This window comes from Periophthalmus magnuspinnatus, chromosome 16 (assembly GCF_009829125.3).
Source record: "Periophthalmus magnuspinnatus isolate fPerMag1 chromosome 16, fPerMag1.2.pri, whole genome shotgun sequence".
NCBI classification, from domain to species: Eukaryota; Metazoa; Chordata; class Actinopteri; order Gobiiformes; family Gobiidae; genus Periophthalmus; species Periophthalmus magnuspinnatus.
The window spans coordinates 6,585,518-6,603,274 of NC_047141.1; the positions used below are offsets into that span (position 1 = coordinate 6,585,518).

Below are 17,757 nucleotides of genomic sequence, written 5' to 3' on the forward strand. Positions count from 1 at the left end.
TAGAGTTATTATATTATCTAAACAATTGCAGTCTTTGTGATGGGTTGTATGCACAATAGCGCCAAAACTCTCACTGTTAGCGTCACTACTTCCTGTCCAGTTGTATCTCTACGAGGTCTTTGCCGAGTCAGGCTAAAATGAATAAATATTTAAAGATCAGGCAGTAGACAAGGAGCTGCGGGTGGATGTCACTTTTGTGTTTAGAAAGAGGGATGTTTGTGTCTCAGTGCTAACGCTAATGGTGATTTCGAGGCATAATGAATATTAAAAGAAAGCCACAAACTGAAGTATCCTACATATAAAGATAATTTGGTAGTCTTTGTTCTAATTAAATAAACGAAATGTGTTTATTTTGACGTAAATTTCAGACTATAGAGCGCATTTGAATATAAGCTGCATGTTACAAATATGTTGTAACATGAGATATTTACACAGAAAGACGGTACACGGAAGTTTTTTGAATGCTTTTATTTAAACTGTGCCTGAAAATCGGCAGTACGGCACCAGAACGCCATCAACACGGAATGAACGTACCTGCATGTTTAAGAAAATAAAACAGCACCAACACGAGCCATCTGCTTTTATCACTTCTGAAAGCTTTTATCGTCTTTTTACATTGACTAAGTTCTTCCCGCTGCTGCCTCCAACGTCACACCATTGATTCGTTGATGCCAAACCTACATGCAGTGGCTCTATTTCCTTCTTTGATGCCAGATCCATTGCCTTTAACTTAAAACTGTATTATATACATTTTTTCGTGTGTGTTCCATGATGAGGGCGTGTGCATGATGTGGAAAATGACAGTTCAAAATCAAAACTAGTGTGTTCTTCAGCGCATAACCTTTCCCCACGTCTGTCTCACGTTTGCATTTACTTAGAGTTTGCCATTTGCCAGTAAAAATCTTGTATAGACTGCAGGGTTCAAAGCGTGGGAAAGAAAATAGCAGTTTATAAAATTTATGATATGTTTTCCAATTTTAATAAAAGTGACTGTTTTTTTTATTTATTTATTTAGTTATTTATTTTTATTTTTTATTTATTTATTTATTTATTTTTTAATTTTATTTATTTATTTTTATTTTTTTTAAATAAAAGTGACTGTTAGCGTTTAGACACAGTGAGCGAGTTAGCATGTTGCCTTTTATTGCGCAGCTCAACCTGTGATTTGACAAACTAGGGTTATCAAAAATCTACTGTGTATAAGCAGGATGGAATCTGACCTTTCCTCACTGGCCTTAGTCCTGGTTTAGTCCTGATTTAAACCTACTTCAGCTCAGTTTCAGACCTTGACGTTGACTTAAGGTGAATGATTTGGTGAATAGGATTCGGTTCAAAGTTCACATTTGAAACACATCCAGAAGAACTGACAAAAATACTGAAATGTGAACTAACAAACTAATACAAGAATCACATTTCAGAACACGTTTGTGCAGATCTAAACTACACGGTCTGGTACCTTTGCAATTTTCTATTTGAGATTAATCTTGCAACCCTAGTGTTGATCAAATTTTTACTGGTTTAGACCAAGTTAAGAATCTGATCTCAACATGATTTAATATGATTCAATGACGCTGCTACTCTGCTGGTGAACAAGTCTCTCCATGATCTCCAAGTCTCTCCATCTCTGACATGTTAGTGCCGTATGAACCATCTCGCTCTCTGAGGACTTCAGGGACCCGCTCCTGCTGCATTTCAGTTTTATGCAGCGTCCTCCTGAAGACGTGAGACAGGCCTCTACTTTGACAATGTTTAAATCCAAGCTCCAGGTTCTCTTTAGCTGCATATGACAGGAAGGTTTTTATTCTACACTCTTTTTATGATGATTATTTGCGTTTAATTATGTTTTGAATTGTTGTATTGTGATTTTGATATCTTTCTTATTCTGGAAAACACTTTGAAATTCTTAATGCACAAATTGGGCAATACAAATAAACTCACTTGCTCCTGACTTGCCTATTTTAGAAGTGGCGTAGTCTGAGTTTAGACCAGGTTTGGGTCTTTGGTCCTAGTATTTTGATGCAGTTGATGTCATCATTTTTCAACTGCATGAACGTTAAGCTTCCAGTTCTTATGGTTCCAGTGCAGAGAAAATCATGTATTGCTGCATGATTAACCATAATTGAATCAGAATCGCAGTTTGAACGGACAAAATTAGCAAATTAGCATTTTTTGCCATTGTTTCCTCAACAAACAACAAAATTTCCTGTCTTATTCTGCATAAAAAACGCTAACCCTGTACTTTAGATCTGTACAAACATGTTCTGAAATGTCTCTGTGTGTCAGATGCCCTCCCTGTGTCTCCATGTGGTCTTATTCTGCGTAAAAACTGCTAACCCTGTACTTTAGATCTCTACAAACATGCTCTGAAATGTGATTCTTGCATTGATTTGTCATATTTCAGTCTTTTAGTAAGTTCTTCTTTGCACAAAATCCATATTCAAAATCTGATCCAACCCTATCACGTATGCAGAGACAATTAGCGTCTCATTAGTAGGTCCGCACCCCAGGCTTGGTCTACCCCGGGTCGGGTACTGCAGGGACCCAGAGCGGGGTGGGCCACGCAGAAAGTAGGTCCTCCTGGCTCGAGCAGAACAGAGGCTGGCTCTGTAGCTCTGGTTTTCTAACTGCACTTGAAAGCAGCATCGTCTCAGCGGAGGTCATTGGCCGATTCCTCTGGCTCTGGCAAACACAGCAATTAAACTGAATGCGATGAGCGGATAAATATATGATAATACATACAGTACATGGCCTAGTTATATAATAGGGGAAGAACAGTTTCAGGGGGTATTTTCAGGCAAGACAAATGTGATTTCTCTCTGTGTATTCATGATACTTCTGGGACAATAAACAATACTATCCTTTATGGAGAGGGTCAAGTATTATATGACGTTGGAGCTCGGTTTGGTCCTGATTAAGACTCGGTTTAAGTCTTGAGTTAGTCCTGATCTAGTGTGTGTGTGTGTGTGTGGAACTGTGAATGTGCCGTGAATAGCCTTGGTGATTGTTGATTATAATAAACAACACTCTTTCTTTAGACAATTGAATGTGATGTTCAGCGTTAAATGGCAGTAGTTTTGTTTATATTCTCATGTGGCCTTATATCTGTGTAATCCCTCAGTGTCCAGGAGGTTCATAGTGGTCCACGGGTGTATACTAGTCTATGTGTCTTATACTTGTGAAAGATACAGCTCAATCATTCTAAATCTATTCAGAAAAGGTTAATTTTTGTTCTGTGTATGGGACTTTTTAAGTATCGATACCTGCGCAAATATGTATCTAGTTTCTGTATAGTTTTATTATTGATTAGCACCAGATTGGATGTTTTTTGTTTGTTTTTTAATTTGTATTTTTTTATATGTATTATTTTTTTTTTTTAGAAAGATAGAAGAAGAAAAAATCTACAATCAATAACCAATACTTAAACTAGCATCAAAACAAAGTATTAATTTTGTTTAGTTTAGTTCCTCCTGTATTTGTCAGGGACCGTGCACAAATGCAATAATCAATCAGTCATTATTTAAGATGATTTATACTACATTTTGCTACTTCTACTTTCCATCTGCAGTTCCATTTGACAAATATACTAAATAAGACAAACGGACCTTTCCTAATAGTGATCTTAACTATATTATTTACTACAGAACACCACATCAAAACTGGTATCGAGTCTCAAAAATGTTCCTTAGTGTTAAAATTGACTTTGACATGTTTGTATTGTGACATTGGGCTGTACGTTTCCCTGGGCTGATGAGGTCCCTTATCCCGGGTAAACCTTCTCCAGTTCAGACTCTCCACATCACAGTTGGCTCCTCTAGTGTGAACAAACCTGTGGAGCTGGAGCAGGTGCATCCTGGGAAGGATCAGCTGCATGGACCTCAGTCTGACCCTTCCAGCTCACTGCTCATGTACACACAGTTCTGTACACACTGTGCTCACATGCTAAACGTGGTATGTATGCAATGCTATTGTGTACAAAGTAAAAGGTTAGGGTTCCATTATTACTACGATGCAATTCCACGATAAAGAAAACTGATGGATGAATTGCTGTAAGAATAAAACAACACTGACTTAAGAGGAGCCATTTGTAGGACTATGTGACACTTTGAGGTGAGAGGTAATGATAATAATTGTTGTACCTGCCAAGTCCAGACTGATAACTCTCTGTTTTAGTTTTTATATAGAGGGATATCAGTCTGGTCTCCATCGCATCTCGAAGGAGCGGAAGAGTTCATCGGTCACCTTTGGAAGATCGTTTTAAATGCCATCGGATTGAAACAGAAAAAAACATGTTTTTAAGTATACTTTTTCAATGTGTTTTCAAAATTACTGTTTAAATCTTCAACACACATATTTCCAAACCCTCACATTCAACAGTCTAAACTCAGAGGGTAAAATTTGCAGTGAAATGTTTCGTCGCAAAAATCCAAGATGCCAAGACATAAGCAATCGATCCTGAGTAAGTGGATCTACTTTAGTAATAACCAGGAAATGCTGCAGAGAACCAATCTGATTGTTCAGAATTAGCCTAATCAAAACCTCATCTCTTTGATTCATTAGCTATTAGCCCCGCCCACACAAGAAAACAGCCAATAGGAAACAGCCTGCCTCTGTCCTCCGCAGTCACAGTCGATTGCTTATGTCTTGGCGTCTTGGGACTTTGCTGCGAGATTTTTCACTGTGAATTTGAATTTCAGGTGTGAACATATTTGTGCTGAATATTTATTTATTTATATATTTATTTAATACATTTTATTTATTTATTTATTTTTAAACACATTGAAAAAGTATACATGGAGTTTAAAAAATGGAAAGTGCATTTAAAATTCAAAATCTGATAAAAAAAAAAATAATGATCTGGTTCATCTGATTTTACTTCCTGGTTGGAAATCGTGAGATCACACTAGGGACTTCCATAACGGTAACCTAGCAACCATGTTTTACAGAGTGCCAAAACTCCTCTAACGTATACAGAGATTATGATGCGACAAATAAAAATACGAGTAAACACCTTTAATTCATTGAAATCATGTTTAAAGTCTCAGAAAACTTGTGTAAACTTTTGGATAGAATTCTCCTTACTGTTGTGTTAATCTCATCGATATAGAACATTCTCAAATATAACTACTTATTTTTGCTTCTTGATCTGTGTACAACTATAATTTATATGTACAACAGGTTTTATCCCACCAAATTAAATCGAGATTAGCGAATCATCATAACCTGCCGTGCGCTCTTTAAGCCTTGTGAGGAGGCGCAGTGGCGTTTCCCGTTTCTGTGGATCGTTCTGTGTTTTCGGGCGCGGGTTCGGCTTATTGTGCAGATGCCATCTCACCAGTTAATCCAGTCTGTGGTTGGAGCTCTTAGCGGTCAATAGATGGTTAACTGACCACAATGCAGTGCAAGAGTGAGCGGAGCAGAGGGGGCAGCGACAGGTCAGAGTCTCGTCTATGAGATTAAGCCACTATTCCTGCAGTGAAGCGAACTGTGGAGTCGTTTTGACAGAGTCGTTTCAGTCAGTTAAAGGCTCTGTATTACACAAAACTGACTCTCGTGAGCTTTAACCCGTGTTATAATGCTGTTACTTCCTCAAAAACTTACTGGAGTTGTGTTTCGGTTCATTCACACATGTTTGAGTCACACTTTATTATTAGTCTGTAACATCTCCAAAGCTCAAAATGCTCTGTTCCACCTTGTGATGTCATGAAGTGGTAGTTTTCAAATTAACAGCTCCTTTTGTTTTTTGTTCAGTAGAGATTACCAAATCCAGGGCTGAAATCATCCAAATGATTCTAGTGAAGGTGTATGAAGTTTAAATACACACTTCCTGTATCACCACATGACATCACAAGGTGGAACAGAGTGTTTTCAGTTTCAAGATCTCAGCCTAAATATGGAGGGTTTGTGTGTTAAACATGTATAAATGAAACAAAACACAACTCCAGGTCTGTTTGTGATGAGGAAACAACATTATAACATAAATCAGACAATAGTGTAATATGGGCCCTTTAAGTCTTTAGCGACATTTCGTTGGATAAACCACGAACCCTCAATTCCAGCTGATGTTTACTTTTTCATTCATAATAAAACTCATAAAGTGATCTTGTTTATTGCTGTATTTTAATCCAGTACGTGTTATTGGGGCATTGCGGTTGCGTCTATGAGTACATCCACATAGATACAGAACATCCCGTGATTACGTAAGGGGAAAAATAGAGGAATAATGCAGCTTCAGGCAGGACGGCTGTGGGGGAAGAGGTATGGAACAGGAGGTTATGTGGTTGTGTGTGCGTTTGTGTGTGTGTGTGTCTGTGTAGATTGGAGGGGGAGGTCAGTACCGGGGCAGAGGGACGCGGACAGGACAACTCTCCTCAGGAAGCACCAACACTATACTCTATTGTCCTACAGGAACACTAATGCGGCAAACATGACGATACTATTCACCCAGCAAACGCAGACGTATGGAGGAGTTGTTTTGTGTTAGACGTGGGTGAAAACAAACAAAAACAAAAGAGGGATGTGTTGATCTGATACTGATATCGGATATGGGGGACAATACTGAAACATTTGCTAGATCAAATATTGGTTGAATAAATAAAACATTTTTTTTTTTTTATTATTTGTCTTGGGCAAATGGACATCTTTTCTCTTTGCATAGCCTAGGCAGCCACAATCAATATCAATCAACACAATGATACAAGAGACAAGGAAAAATAAACAAAAACAGACAAGCAAAACACACAAAAAAAAGAGTACCTCTGATTGCCCATAAAGGAGTGGGAAGAAGAAAACTTATTTAATCCCACTCCCTCTGTTATTATTTCTTAACTTTAGCATACTTTACTTTACAAATAAATAAATGGATATTATAAGACTATTTCCTGTTCAGAATTGACCCAGAAAGTCTCATAATGTTCAGAATTTTTACTTATACAAAGATGTTCTGTGGTCGCTAGATGGATAAATAACCGATACATGACACATTTGGATCAGTTTTGTCTTATTTTATATATTTTTTTAAGGCAGGGGTCTCAAACTCAAATCAGCTTGGGGCCACAGGAGGCAGAGTCTGGGTGAGGTAATGGTAATGCCACACTGACATTAAACTTTCATATTGTCCTGCGGGCCACAAAATATCATCTCGCGGGCCGCAATTTGCCCCTAGGCCGCGTGTTTGAGACTTCTGGTTTAAGGGAAATAAATGCTGTTTTCTATCTCAGCACTGGTATTGATTCATATAAGGTATCGATTGATGCTTAAAATAAGTATTGAAATCAGTATCGGGACTGGAAAACCTTTAAGTCTTAATCTTCATCGTGACATCCAAAGTTAATAAGTAGGATGTTGCCTTACTGAAATTTCTAACTCGATTTTGATATTAAGGAATAGACTCGATGCACGATACCGATTCTGATACCACAATCATAATATAAAATACTCTTTAATTAGATTTTACTTTGTGCCAACAGAACAGACATTTAAACGTTTAAAATATTGGCAGCTGTAGAGTGAACACATGGCATGTTTTGTGTGGGAGCTGAGGGCGCACATGTGAAGCCTGTGCTGATGAATTACACGTATGTATAGATTTTTCTTAATTAGTCATATGTTTACACACGCCATATGCTCCAGACTGTCAAGAGCCCCGTGTCGCTCTAAAGGGTGCAAGTGGCAGGGCTCGCAGACGAGAGATTTATGCTAAGAGGAAATGTAAAGACTTGTGTTTGGTTTCATTCACACATGTTTAACACAAAAAACCTGTATATTTTTGTTCTTTTGTGAAACGGTAGTACTACAGGAAGTGCCCCACTGTGTTTTTAAATGATAAAAGAAACAAGTTTGCTGACGTTTGTTTTAGAAAACTGGGGACCTGACGCCGCAACAAACTACCGAGCCGCAGATTTTTTTCTTTTCATTTGTACCAAAATGAGTACAACGCTTCTGAATCCTATGTGTACGACAGATTAAGAAAATAAAACTTGATAACGAAGTGCGTACGTCACAGTGGGTGTGCACAGGTGGCAGTGGAAACGGGGGCAGATCGGCAAAAAGGCGTCGTGAAAATAAGCGATTAAGGAAAAGATCAAACGCGAATCACTCCAAATACAACTTCGAGGGTAAATGAGAAGAGGAAACAACTATAACACAGTTAAAAGCTCTGAAAAGTCGATTTTTGCAGAATACGCCTGCTTTAAACTCGTGTATCTCCATAGAGACGAGCAAGTGACGATATTTATAATGAAATTGTTCTGTAGAGGAAGACAGGCTCGATGGCCCTTCCGAGTATAAACAATCTATTCAGCGCATAATTGAATCTGGACAATGAGCACCCGACTGAAACATCTGTAATTAAATCTTAAAGGTGCATTATGTCACTTTTCTGGTGCAGGGTTCCCTCTGTCTCCACGGAGATGTACATGTTTTTGCTGTAATGTTTTATAGAATGATGCAATTCATTAAAAGTCTTTTGCGTTTACTCAATTACAGGTGTTTTTATTGCTACAAAATACCTTAAAAAATGTGCGTTCTTACTGTGAGCGGGATCGCCTGTCCGTAGATCTGACCTGTGTCTTGGTCTGATAGCGCCATCTGTTTGCAAATAGTTATTTAGCCCAATACAATTTCAATCTAAGTTTATTTGAGTCTGGGACACGTCTGGGGCCCATCAGTATTCATCGTGGTGACATTTTCCTTGTACTAGTAGAACATTTTCCTTATTTTTCTGTTCTACGATGAGTTTTGAGCTGTAGAAGATTGAATTATAAACGTGTATGACTCATTATAGACACAAACTAACTACTTAAGTGTTGCATTTGGCTGTTGATTTATTGCAGCTCATATTTTTTAACAACTTTGTAGATTTAGAATTGTTTTTTGGGCATAATTTGGCTTTATGGTTTGGTTTCAATGTCATCGTTAATCGCCTATATTTAATTCAGCAATATATATATCGCTGGAAATGAAAACAGACTGTTTACGAGTATCACATGTGCCGTAGAAAATAGCGTGTGTCATTTTGTGTCTTTGTGTTACACAGTCGACTGACATAAGTGTTTGTTTATCATGTCTCGTGTGTTAGTTTTATCTTTTTGTGCGATTGTCACGTGCTGTACAGTTTTCCGTTGGTCTTTTTTTTTTGTCTTTCCTGAAAAACGTGAATAAATGACTTAGGAGCATAGACTGTATAAAGAAGTGGACTAAGTGAGTGCGATGTCACCCATAACTATGTCCGTTTATATATATACAGTCTATGCTTTGGACGTTATTTTAGGAGGGAGTTGATAGCGCGTCGGATGCTATCGTCGCTGAAAGACTCGCGGTTGCGGACTTTCCATTACCGTAACTCCGCAACCAACTGCGCTCTCATGTAAATTCAAACGGCATCTCAAAGCAGAGGCATGAGGCTCTTTAAATATGTTACTGTCATTACGCTAATGTGCTTACGTTCTCCCTCGAAGACGACGAATCAGGGCGCCGAGATTCTCCCATCCAGTTATTTGATGCCTAAAAGGAAAAATAAGGATGGATAGAGGTGTAAAATAGAGGTAGTTGTGTGAAAAAAGGTAAACGTACATGCTGATACTTCCTTTAACATGATTTTTATGGCTAAAAAAATAAAAAAAAGTTTATAACGTGCACAGTTCTTAGAGCCCAATGCCTCTGCTTTGAGATGCCGTTTGAATTTACATAACAACACAATTGGTTGCGGCGTTACGGTAATGGAAAGTCCGCAACCTCGAGTCTATCGGCGGTGATAGCATTCGACGCTTTAGGGTTAAAGTTCTTGACATGTTCACAATCTGCTCTGAGAACTAACTCTTGAAATGCAATCTTGAAACTATTCTGTTTGTATCTGTGTGGTGCATAACTACATTGGAATAACCGGAGTGTTTGCGTTTGTCCTTGCTCCTCTCCGCACTCGTCCTTCCCTCCTCTACCTCTCCACAGCCCAAAGGAGCAGCTCGCCTCTGCTCCTCCGCGGGGGTCACACTATTTTTAGGCACAATTAAACCTAAGCACCTTGGCGGACATGTTTTTTTTTTTTTCTCCCCCCGTTCAGAGGCAAAGATCCAACCCTGCTCTGTAATTGCCGTGCTCCTCTCTGTCATTTGGACCCACCCACTCTAATGACACGTTGTCCTTGCGGTTGAGGGCACCGGGCTCCAGATGCATCGTGGGTAACCAGTTCATCTGATGGAGAGTTGATGAATAAAATGTGCGTTTTGTTTTTTTGTGCTGTTCACAGATGATCCAGACCAGCAGGGCGGTGATAGAGAGCGCAGAGGCAGTGTACGACAGAATACTGCACATACAGAAAACAGGTATGGTCACGCCCGGGAAAGTTACTTCAAATGCGGTGTATTAGTTGGGGGAAACCATGTATTAGCTCACATAGTGGTGACATGGACATAGATCTGAACAGTCCCGCCCACTTCAAAGTCCGCTCCAGTTCTGTAAATCAGTTTTCCATTCATTTTTCATTCAGTTTGAAGGCACTAGGTTTTGATTCTGATTGTTTAGAATCCAGAGAACCCAATGGAGATAAGTGGTGATATATAGGGCCGATTATGATTATTTTCCCCAATATATATATTTCTTTTTATTATATATTTACTACAAACTCCCCCACAGCCCTTTTAACCACAAATCTATAGAAGAGTCGTGTAGATATGTTGTATTGCTTTATGTTTTCTTGTCTAAGTGTTCAAAATTAAACTATCAGCCCAATATATAACCCATATATTGGTCTAACTCTATCTATAAGTTGGTTATTTTAAGTCTAATGTACAGTGGCCCCTTGTTTGTCGCGGGGGTTACGTTCTAAAAATAACCCGCAAAGTAGTTAGCTTTATTTTTTACAATTATTCTATATGTTTTGCAGCTGTAAAACCCCCTCACCACACACTTTATACACTTTTCTCACACAGGCATTAACAGTTTCTCACGTTTCTCTCTTGTTTAAACTCTCTCAAAGTTCAAACCTTCGTAGGCGTCTTTGTCGGTGCAGAACGTTTCATCGACATTGTGGGTTTGGTCGAGGAGAAAACAAATTGCAAAACATACAGCACTTCAGAGTCACACTGCGATCCAACGTTTATGTGAATTTGTCTGAACACATTCTGTACTGTACAGGAGACACGGCACGGAGGAGACTGATGGACAATGGTCTACAGTCCCTCAGCCAATCAGGACGCAGGACACAATGCACGATCGTACGCTGGAAAAAAATCATGGAAAACTGCACTAAACAAATCGACGAAACAGTGAGACCGGGAAAGGTGAACCACGATATAGTGAGGGACAACTGTATACATAAAATTATAGGTCTTGTGGTCATTTTTTTGGAAAGTCTATGAGAAAAATGAATGGGAAATTTACTTCCAGAACCAGGGTCACTGTTGAGCTCCATATCTTTAGAATAATACGCCCATGGACCACTGTGGAACCGACCTGGACTCTGAGTGATTACACAGATATAAGGCCACATGGTAATATAAAAGAAAGTACTGTGATTTTACAGTTTATTTGTACAGATCTAAACTACTAATTAGCAGTTTTTATACAGAATAAGGCAGGACATTGTGTTTGTGGAGGAAATTTTTACACTTCCAAAACTGCAGCCTTTGCAATTTGCTAATTACGTCTGTTCATATTTCGATTTGAGTGCGATTAATCTTGCGTTCCTATGATATATCCCCTCGATGCCGTTCTGGTCAGCTGCCTCGTGTTTATTAGACAGACTTGTTCTGCACGGTGGGTTGGAGAAGGTTCAGAAGCTCCATGTGAAAGCCCCATGTGGAAGCAGGCTGTGGCAGATGGCGGGCTGATGGACGCAAGGATTGATCTGTTTCTATGGACACTGCACAGTCCCAGAGGAGCATGTTACGTGAGCGCGGTTCTGAGCTAAAGTGGGTCAGAACAGTTAGCATGAGGCTCCAGCAGAATCAGCGGTACACGGGAGAGAGAGGGTGGGCTGGGAGCATGGACTGTATTTATAAATGGACATAGCTAACCCGCTAGCCGCCGCGTTCCAAATAAGAAGTGAGCATGGGTGTGATTTGGCTCCGTTGGCTTTGGCTCCAATTCACTTTCTACGGAAAAATCATCACTCCTCTCTCTGTAACTGCTGCTGCCAGGCTTTTTATTATGGGCTTAAAATGTTCGTTTTACATGATCCTGGTATTTTTATCTAGCTATTTTGTCCATAAATCAAGATATGAATATTAATAACAGGCAAATCAGGTGCTAGCATTTGCAACACGTTAATAGACAGCATTGCTAAGCGCCTGTCTCAGCTAAACCAGCGGTGTGGGCGGAAAGGGGCATTACCTTCAACACTCTTGCTCCGGATTGGCTCTTTGGTTTCTCTGATACTTGTAGTCAGAATTCCTAGTACAGAACTTGGCTTCAAATTCGCCCCTTGTCGTAACGGCAGGTGCAGGTGCGGACCAAGGAGTGCAGACTCGGGGCAGATTTACGGTGTTTATTTACAGTTCGTGCAGAAACAATAGTCAATAGTTCATTAAAAACACACAAGGAGCGAGGAGCAGGAGGCAAACCAGGCGGTAGTGTAGAGCGGGAGCAGGGAAAGCCAGGACCGGAACGAGGACGGGAACGGGAACGGGACCAGGGCAAGCCGAGCAGGGGTAGTCCAGAGCGGGCACGGAGACAGCCAGGGCCGGAGCAAAACAGGACCGGGAACGAGACCAGGGAGGATCGAGCAGGGGTAATCCAGTAATTCCATTAAACTACTTCATAACACTCACAATAAGAATAATGCAAGATAAACATATGTACTACACAACCTCTCCAAAGCTCAAAATGCTCTGTTCCACCTTGTGATGTCATGAAGTGGTAGTTTTCAAGTTAACAGCTACTTTTACCTTTAGTTCAATAGAAGTTGGCAATTCCAGGGCTGAAATTATCCAAATAATTCTAGTGATGGTGTATGGAGCTTAAAAACACAGTGGAGCGCTTCCTGTATTACCACATGACATCACAAGGTGGAACAGAGTGTTTTCGTTTAGAGAGAATAACTCAGCTTAAATAGCAGGATTTGGGGGTTAAACGTGTGTGAATGAAACAAAACACAGCCCCAGGTGTGTTTTTGATAAGGAAACAACATTATAACCTAGATCAGAAAATAGCATAATATGGGCCTTTTAAATGTGTGGAACATTTCTGCGATAACATCTCCATGGAGACAAGCAGGTCCCCACCTCTGATGCCGGTGCAGAACGCTCTGTTTGCTTTTGTTTCACCCATTCATTATTTATTCAAGGTTTGTGCGAGATTAAGGACACGTTGCTATGGGAACAGTGTGTTTAATTGTGCGAGTCATGTGTGCTGTGGAGGTGTCAGAGCGGGGAATCCTGTGTCTCCCTGGGTGTGGCCTTGGCTACCACGGCAACCATAGTACTGAAGGCTTGGAATGTTTTTGTTTTTTCAGTTTTCCTTTCAAAATTATTATATTTGTTTGTGCTTGCTGTGTTGTTTTATATTTTTGGATATTTTTAGAATAATAGAATAATAACAGGGATTCTATTGGGCACAAACCCCTCACTCGAGTACAGTGTGAGGAGTGTGTGTGGGGAGAGTGCACGTGCCCCCCTCACTCCAGTACAGTGTGAGGAGTGTGTGTGGGGAGTGTGCACGTGCCCCCCTCACTCCAGTACAGTGTGAGGAGTGTGTGTGGGGAGTGTGCACGTGCCCCCCTCACTCCAGTACAGTGTGAGGAGTGTGTGTGAGGAGTGTGCACGTGCCCCCCTCACTCCAGTACAGTGTGAGGAGTGTGTGTGAGGAGTGTGCACGTGCCCCCCTCACTCCAATACAGTGTGAGGAGTGTGTGTGAGGAGAGTGCACGTGCCCCCCTCACTCCTCTAGTACAATGTGAGGAGTGTGCATGAGAGTGTGCATGGGCCCTCTCACTTCTCTATTACAGTGTGAGGAGTGTGCATGAGAGCGTGCACGTGGCCCCTCACTCTAGTACAATGTGAGGAGAGTGCATGACGACTGTGCACGTGCCTCTTCACTTCTCTATTACAGTGTGAGGACTGTGCATGAGAGCGTGCACGTGGCCCCTCACTCCAGTACAGTGTGAGGAGTGTGCACGTGCCCCCAGACTTTAGTACAGTGTGAGGAGCGTGCACGTGCCCCCTCACTCCAGTACCGAGTGAGGAGTGTGCATGAGAGCGTGCACGTGCCCTCAGACTTCAGTAAAGCCTGAGGAGAGCGCATGAGAGCGTGGGGCGTGCACGTATGTTCCCGTCTGGCGGCCTCACTCGCGGGTATCCAAGTGAGACGTCTCTGGCTGTTTGGGCTCTCGACAGTCCGTTGCCATGGGAACAGTAACAGTGTATTTAATTGTGCCAGTCATGTGCGCGGCGGAGGTGTCAGAGCGGGGAATCCTGCACACGAGCTTCTGTTACTCACAAAAGCTGTCAGGCCTGCTCAGAGCTAACACTACTGTTCTTTTGTCAGGAAGTCTTATTAAAGGCAACGCTATGCTAATCTCATTTTTTTATTTATTTTTTTTACATTGGGTACAACCAGATAATGATGCAGTTTTCTGTTCAAAAACGTACCTGGACTTGTGTTGCGTAACTGTGTTGCATATTTATACAGTTCCTCTTGAGAGCTCATAATGGTTGGGCCAAAAAGCAGAAGGAGGCACGTCTTCATATTTTAAAATGTATTTATTATTTAACAGTGTCACAAAACCAACATCACTCCAGCACCTCTCCAGCTCATTTCTGCTCAAACTCCTGTGCTTTTCTGCATTTTTAGAATAATAGGACTCATGTTTTCTTATCTAACTGTGATCTAATCTGCAAAAACTCTTGAAAAATGTTGATATAACATTAAAATACCGTAAATTTCGGACTACAGAGCGCACCTGATTAAAAGCCGCACCAGCTAAATTTGAAGAGAAAATCAATTTTGTACATATATAAGCCGCACCTGAATAAAAGCCGCAGGTTTTCATATTGTAACATGAGATATTTACACAGAAAGACGGTGCACTGACACGCTTTTTTTTAAACTGTGCCTGAAAATTGGCACCAACACGACAACAACACGGGATGAACACATCTGCAGGTTTATAAAATAAAGCTGCACCAACACGGAAAATCTGCTTTTATTTCCTCTGAAAACTTTTGTCGTCTTTTTACATTGACCAAGTTGGATTCATTGATGTCGAGCTTACGTGCAGTGGCTCTATTTCAGGGGTCGGCAACCCGCGGCTCCGGAGCCGTATGCGCCTCTTTCAGCCTTATACTGCGGCTCTGCGTGGCTGAAGTGTATTTTATTTGTGTTAGCTCTTTTTTGTTGTAGTTTAAATTGGAAGATTATTATGATCTTAAAATAAAATTATATTTTCTTATTTTTCGTTGCTCAAAATAAGCGTCACACTCGGAACAATGTTCAAAACAAACACCGCTCACGTCTCACAGACACAGACACAGACACAGCTCACTGTCCTGCGTAAAGAGCCCTGATTTTCAGACGTTGTGCGCACAGGGGTCAGGAGCAACTTTGGCCCGTCCCTAATGACACACTAATAAGCTCGTCCATAGATGTATCATGGAAATCCTGCTGGAAATCGCCACAGAAATCTATTTGATGTAGTAGCAAGTTTATTATCTGCTCTTGTCTCCGCGGTGACGTTTCACATATAACACATCAGACATGTCGCACAAAAGTAGAGCCACAAGCGAGTGAAAATGAGCCAAAACAAAAGTCTTTGGAGAGCTTTTAACAAAGGGGAAAAGGACAACTGAGGAGCCAGAAGAGGAGACTACGACCTCCAAGAAAAAGAAAGATAAATTTAACAGACAATGCCTACTTAAAACCTGGGTTTGTCGCTGCAGGTGACTCACGCGCACAGTCCGCTCTACGTAACATACGGGAAAAGCAAATAAGGCAATGAAACCTTCAAAACTGCTTTGGCACATGGAGAATAAGCACCTGGGATTAAACGATACGCCTTTAGAGTTTTTGAAAGAAACTGCGGAGCAGAGTAGACATAATCACATAATCAGCGCAGGGCTCCCTCTGATGCAGCGGTTTGGTGAGTTGTATTTTTTTAATGCACTTAAGTTGTTTTTGCCATATTTATCTGCCACGTGTAGAAGGCTTGTCCGTGAAAATAAAACCCAGGGGCCGTTATCCAGTAAAAAATCCATAAATAAGCCGCACTGCTGTACAAGCCGCAGGGTTCAAAGCGGGGAAAAAAAGTAGCGGCTTATAATCCGAAATTTACGGTACATGTCAAGTTGCCAGATTATGACGTTACAAATCTGTCTCTCTGCTCAGTTTTTTGTCATTTTCTGGAGGCGGATGCACATCACCTGCACGATTCCATTGAAACAGAAACTTAAAGCCATATTTCGGAACATCTCCATGCAAACAGATACATTTTTTTGATATCTCCATGCCAGATAAGAGTCAGGTTTGTGGATATGCAAGCCCGCTCACAATAACAACAATAAACCATCCATAATGAAAAAAGATGATTTAATTTTGTTCGTTTGCTTGTTCGTTGGCTACAAAAAAGGTTTCGTGCTGTGGTTTTAATTGCATGATCAAAAAATGGGTACTGGCTTTTGAAGTGGCTGCACGTTTGCGTTTCCTTCCTTGTAGATTTGTAGAGATCGCAGTCACAGTTTTGCTTTCTGAAAAATACTAGAACATTCTGTGTAGGAAACGGGGCGAGCCCATTGTGTGTGACTCATTCAGGCTGGACCCTTTAGACAGCGGTGTGCCTCTAGATAGCAATGAGCGTGAGTCTTAGTCAACTAATCATTTAATTTAGTTTAGAAGGATTTATATGGGACCACAGCAGAAAGGAGAAGAGAGTGAGTGAACGAGTGTTAGCTGAAGATTTGGTACTGTTTGGTGTAAAAAGTCAGATTTAACTCATGATTTATAAAAATGCATTGTTTCTTAGCACTTTTTTCTGCATAAATAGTTGGTTTTTTTGCAAACTCCCCCTGCAGGTGTAGTTTTGTAAGTGCAGTTTGGGTCAGCTACATAGATATACGTAATAGCTTTGAGAGCTTTTGCCACGCCCCCTTTTTCGTCGACCAATCGATTGTCGAAGGATGCAGGCAACGCTAACGAGAGACGCATGTGAGGCTCATTCTGTTTTCTGATTGGATAATCGTCTTGAGAACCTAAGCATCAAATTATAGCACGCAACTTGTCCGTCATGTCCAATGTTTTTTGTAATTAACAATTAAATCAGCTTAAAATTGTTATCAGTAAGAGCTATATTTGATTTGAACATGTTACCTCATACGTATCTGGGGTCATAGGTCATGTTTATGTAAATCAAAATCAAACACTTAAACAGTTTCTTAAAGAGGGGTTATTATGCAAAATGTACTTTTTTATCGCTTTCTTCCATGTTATAATGTTATTTCCTCATCAAAAACATGTCTGAAGAGGTTTTAGATGTCATCCATGCATGTCTGAGTAATCTAGTGATCTCTATTCTCTATTTAAACCCTCCTTACTGTAAGATTCTGTCCAAAGCTCCACCCACAAACCTACGTCAACCATGCTCCTACACAATTATTCTTCATAAATATACAAAAACGTCATACAAAACAATACACTACAACTTCACAAACCTGATCCGATGCGCAGTAGTTTCATTAGCGGGATGTGGGATGATTGTGTTGTGATAGCGATATGAAGGGGGCGTGACACTTGTTGTTTGTTGTTAATACGTTGTTTTTGGCGATTCTAGCATTT

At 40.5% G+C, this 17,757-nt stretch overlaps 1 protein-coding gene across 2 annotated transcripts in view; it reads left to right on the forward strand.

Moving 5' to 3' along the window:
• LOC117383849 (inactive phospholipase C-like protein 2) overlaps positions 1–17,757 on the forward strand; it is a 60,006-nt gene that overhangs the window by 32,356 nt on the left and 9,893 nt on the right. The window contains exon 4 of one of the 2 annotated variants that reach the window (XM_033981088.2): positions 10,244–10,319. The exons of the other annotated variant lie outside the window; for it this stretch is intronic. Coding sequence (XP_033836979.1) covers positions 10,244–10,319 — 76 coding nt within the window. The remainder of the gene's footprint in view (positions 1–10,243; positions 10,320–17,757) is intronic. 2 annotated transcript variants of the gene reach the window in all.